This window comes from Sinocyclocheilus rhinocerous, unplaced genomic scaffold, assembly GCF_001515625.1.
Source record: "Sinocyclocheilus rhinocerous isolate Xijiao unplaced genomic scaffold, SAMN03320098_v1.1 scaffold203, whole genome shotgun sequence".
Lineage (NCBI taxonomy): Eukaryota > Metazoa > Chordata > Actinopteri > Cypriniformes > Cyprinidae > Sinocyclocheilus > Sinocyclocheilus rhinocerous.
In genome coordinates, this window is record NW_015644353.1 from 951,380 (window position 1) to 952,722 (window position 1,343).

The 1,343-nt window shown below is 34.3% G+C and overlaps 1 protein-coding gene across 2 annotated transcripts in view; it reads left to right on the forward strand.

Moving 5' to 3' along the window:
• shmt2 (serine hydroxymethyltransferase 2 (mitochondrial)) overlaps positions 1 to 1,343 on the forward strand; it is a 37,484-nt gene that overhangs the window by 20,743 nt on the left and 15,398 nt on the right. For both annotated transcript variants that reach the window (XM_016575873.1, XM_016575872.1), the window contains exon 6: positions 397 to 519. In XM_016575873.1, coding sequence (XP_016431359.1) covers positions 397 to 519 — 123 coding nt within the window. The remainder of the gene's footprint in view (positions 1 to 396; positions 520 to 1,343) is intronic.

Below are 1,343 nucleotides of genomic sequence, written 5' to 3' on the forward strand. Positions count from 1 at the left end.
CACTCACGCACACATAAATAGTTAATTTGTTTTAATTAGTTAATGGACACATGACATGCAGAAAAATTAAGTATTTTATGTGTTGTTTTTATTTTAGAATTATTTTTTATATTTTAATGACTCCATTAATAATTAGCTTTGCATCAACTCTGGAACCCTAGTTTGGTGGGGAAATGTTTTTATATCTATTTATTATTTTTGTGTGTGTGTGTGTGTATTTTGTTATCCTTGTTTATTTATTTACTACTGTATTTTTATTTATTATCTAATTCATTTATTTATTTATTATTTTTATTATTATTTATTTTGATTTGTTTTGTTTCAACCGTTTCTGAATGCAGAAATGTACTGTTGTAAACACCTTAATGGCTAACAGTCTCTGTCTGTCTCTCTCAGCCTAAATCCGGTCTGATAGACTATGATCAGATGGAGTTGACGGCGAGACTCTTCAGACCCAAACTCATCATCGCCGGCACCAGCGCTTACGCTCGCCTCATCGACTACAGCCGCATCAAGAAGGTCTGAATCTCTCTTTCATTTCAGATTATTCAATGTCTTTATTGGAATGATAAATCATTTTGCTAATTTTAATTGGTGTACTTAAAGCATTAGAGCATTAGCTGCATACAAATAAACATATATAAATTAAAGGAATAGTTCACCCAAAAATGTGCTCACCCTCAGATCATCCGAGATCAGGATGAGTTTGTTTCTTCATCAGGTTTGTAGAAATGTAGCACTGCATCAGTGTCTCAGCAATGGATGCTCTGCAGTGAATGGGTGCCGTCAGAATGAGAGTCCAAACAGCTGATTAAAACATCACAATAATCCACAAGTAATCCACACCAGGTCTGAGGGTGAGCACATTTTTAGCAAATCTTCATTTTTGGGTAAAATATTGCTTTAAGGAAAATAAAGATCATATTTAAATGATTTTATTCTATGACTATATTTAAAAGACTACCTCTGAAGTGCATTTATGGAATCTAATCTAAGCTAAATTAGATTTTAGGGTGTTGTTTGATGTTTGGTTTTAAAGTTAAGTATTGAAGTGTTTTTACTTTGATAAAGCATTTGCATGCTATGCAAAACTATGCTAAATGAAAACATTGCAAACGTACGTTAAGATAAAAACACTGAACGATTTTTTCTCTCTCTGAGTTTATTTTTGCTGTCTCGACTGCTCTCTTTATTCACACACACTCGTCTGTCTCTCTGACACATTTGTGTTTAACTGCTCAAGCCTGACGCCTCAGAGACAACAAACACACTCACTGATCCTGACGCTTTCTGCTCACAGTACAGTGAACACACACACACACACACACACACACACACACACA